Source organism: Phytophthora parasitica (genome assembly GCF_000247585.1).
Source record: "Phytophthora parasitica INRA-310 unplaced genomic scaffold supercont2.43, whole genome shotgun sequence".
Lineage (NCBI taxonomy): Eukaryota > Oomycota > Peronosporomycetes > Peronosporales > Peronosporaceae > Phytophthora > Phytophthora nicotianae.
The window spans coordinates 517,361-519,982 of record NW_008649029.1 but is presented as its reverse complement, the minus strand read 5'-3'; the positions used below and the strand labels follow the sequence as shown (position 1 = coordinate 519,982).

General features: G+C 47.7%; 1 protein-coding gene across 2 annotated transcripts; it reads right to left on the bottom strand.

Annotated features, from left to right (window-relative positions):
- PPTG_14561 lies at nt 1-2,054 on the bottom strand. Of its 2 annotated transcripts, XM_008911930.1 has the most exons (9): nt 1,905-2,054; nt 1,777-1,828; nt 1,335-1,705; nt 1,158-1,270; nt 1,041-1,091; nt 844-980; nt 258-759; nt 131-182; nt 1-64 (listed from the first exon to the last, which is right to left on the bottom strand). In XM_008911930.1, the coding sequence occupies exons 1-7, from the start codon at nt 2,046-2,048 to the stop codon at nt 380-382; spliced, it is 1,248 nt and encodes a 415-aa protein (XP_008910178.1). In that variant the 5' UTR covers nt 2,049-2,054; the 3' UTR covers nt 1-64; nt 131-182; nt 258-379. The 2 variants fall into 2 exon arrangements, with proteins under 2 accessions (XP_008910178.1, XP_008910177.1); XM_008911929.1 differs by having other exon boundaries at nt 258-980.
- Nucleotides 2,055-2,622: the final 568 nt, after the last annotated feature.

Here is a 2,622-nt window from a genome sequence, read left to right as displayed (position 1 = left end):
ACAGCGTCAACATATTGACAACCATGTACACCGCAGTCACTATCCACAAGTGGAAGGCTGATTGCTGCAATGTCAAATGAAAGGTAAGTTCTTTTGTAACGTTGACGTGAAGATAGGGTGCCTGACTTACGTTGCTCGTGTTCAAGTGGAGGAGGATGAATGGAACGCAATAGTATCGTGGCCTATCCAAACGCATACGACACGTTAGTTTCGTTATCAGCGTCAATGTAAAATGCCTTGTGCAGTGCTAAACGTACTCAACAAGCGGTGATGGAATGAGGACCAAGCACACGGCAAGCGCGTAGACAAGTTTCCACAGCGGTGAGCGTCTCCGACCTGTAGACAAACAAATCGTTACAGTAGTAAATGCACTTTATCATCAGGTGACAACATACACGAACATACCTAGTTCATCCCAGCAGCGCCAGCCGAAATACAAGTATAGCGGTGCAGGAAGAAACTTGGCCATATCATACTTAAGGAAGAACTTCCGCCACACGTAGAATGTGTAATGTCGATTGTCTGCCAGCATGAACTTGTGCACGGGGCTGAAAAGATGGATGACTCCAATAGTCACTACAACCGCGAAGATCATGAAGACGACACCTCTAGACGACCCAGCGTTCCGGCGGAGCGACGCGATGGATCTCTTCAGTTGGTTAGGAGCGATAAGGCTGAGTCCGAAGCCCGATGCTGCCACTACAATGAAGTACAGCACCTGGGCTCCATGGAATGTCACCTCGTGGTTGGATTTATCGCCTGCACAATTAAGCAAGAAGAAGGTCAACGATATCCATCCACTAGTAGCATGGACATTCACATTTGCTCTGCTTTCAAACTTACCAACAACGATGCCACCATTCGCCACCAGAAAGCCGACAAAGCCCGCCACAATCACGACGAAGGGCCAGACGATAAGAAGAATGGACGGAAGATTGGAAATTACGACGCTGATGAAGCTAAGAAACACCCGAAGAGAGCTGCTGGTAACTCAAAAGTCAGTCGTTGGTCTCAACACATTGAGCATACCTCGATCGTACCTATGCGTGACGGATGAAGTGCCACTAGCACTCGTGTCCTCTTTCAACGATCTGGTATTGTCAAGCAAAGCGATTTAGAATCAATTTGCATGCTTACGGCGACCCGAATAAACTTACCCGTAGATGAATTTCGAGTGGGCAAGCTCAACGCAGCGAACCACGACGGTACCAGCCACAAATACCACCCAGATGATGTTCGTCTGGCGGAAAAGCACCGCCACTGCTCCACTCTATAAAGGAAAAACACCCCACGTCAATCAAATGCACTAATGCAAAAGTTAGTGAATCACGCACCAAGGAACTGAGCATAAAGCTCCCTCTCGCGGGAGGATATTGCAGCAGATCCACCCTCTCCGCCAGCAATGCCATCAGTAGCACAAAGAACGTCGCTCCTGCGTCCGTGTAGAACAGGAAAGCGAAGAAAAGTAGCGGTGGAAACACTGCAATGCGCAGTGCATGTAGCAGCGCGTTGGGGTCTTGCGGTGCCACGTGGCGTCTCAGTAACACGCACAGCACGACATTCCCCAATGCAAACAACAAGTTCACACTACGGAGTACTGCTACGGAGCAGAAGTCGCCCACATTGAGCGTGAAAGCGGCTTTGGCGTACAATGTTGATGCCAAATACAGACCCGGGAACGTAGTAATCTTCGGATCCCATTCATCTAGAATAGGGCACAAGTTGGTTAGCAGGATAGATAAGGCATGTGCCAGTCCACAAAACAACTCTACACACCAAAACGTCCTTCGCAGTATTTCTGGGCTTGAGGAATGTGGAAAATCTCGTCCTGGCGGTTGGAAATGCATCAAGTTGGGTTAGAAGTGCGCGAAGGGGTTGGCACGGGAGGGCAAACGCTTTGGTACCATGTAGGGGTCATGAACGGTTCTGTTTACCGCAACGAGTAGCCATAAGAACAGCAGGCTTAAGATGGCTATCAGGGGGAGGATGGAGGCGGAGGAGCGCAGCGGGACAGCGGTGGGACCGCCACCGATAGCAGCTATCGTCATTAAAAAACACTATCGGTACTTTTCCAGGACCCGAAAATAGCATTATCAATAAAATAATTTCCGAAAATAATAGTATTTTATTTCGATAAAAATTACAAAATTATCTATTTTGTGGAAAAGGGATACTTTTAAATGGAAAATGCCAATTAGTATACCGTATACTAGAGAAGAGAACTTTAGTTCCTGGACTAACTCGGAACATAAAATCGTACTTAGAGAGAAACATTCTGTAAACGCTCCAATGATTGTTGACCCGGTGGAGTAACAGAGTTCCAATGGATCAAGGTTCGGAATACCTCTATATTCGCGAATCCTTTCTAACTCCCTATACTTGACCTAACATATTACAAGTTGCCTTTTCGGTCTGCACCCGCGCTTCTACTCCAGTTCGCATCCGCCCTTCCTCTCCAGTCCGCGCTCGCATTCATCACGGAAATGGCGGAGTTCAGCAAGCGCAGCATTGTCACGTGGTAGATGGTTGTAGTAGATGGAAAAATGTCAACTGAGTATATTTTTCGGTTAGTTGGTTCTTGCTAGTCTTTGGTTTCCTTGGTCGCGCGGGGAGTGTTATATG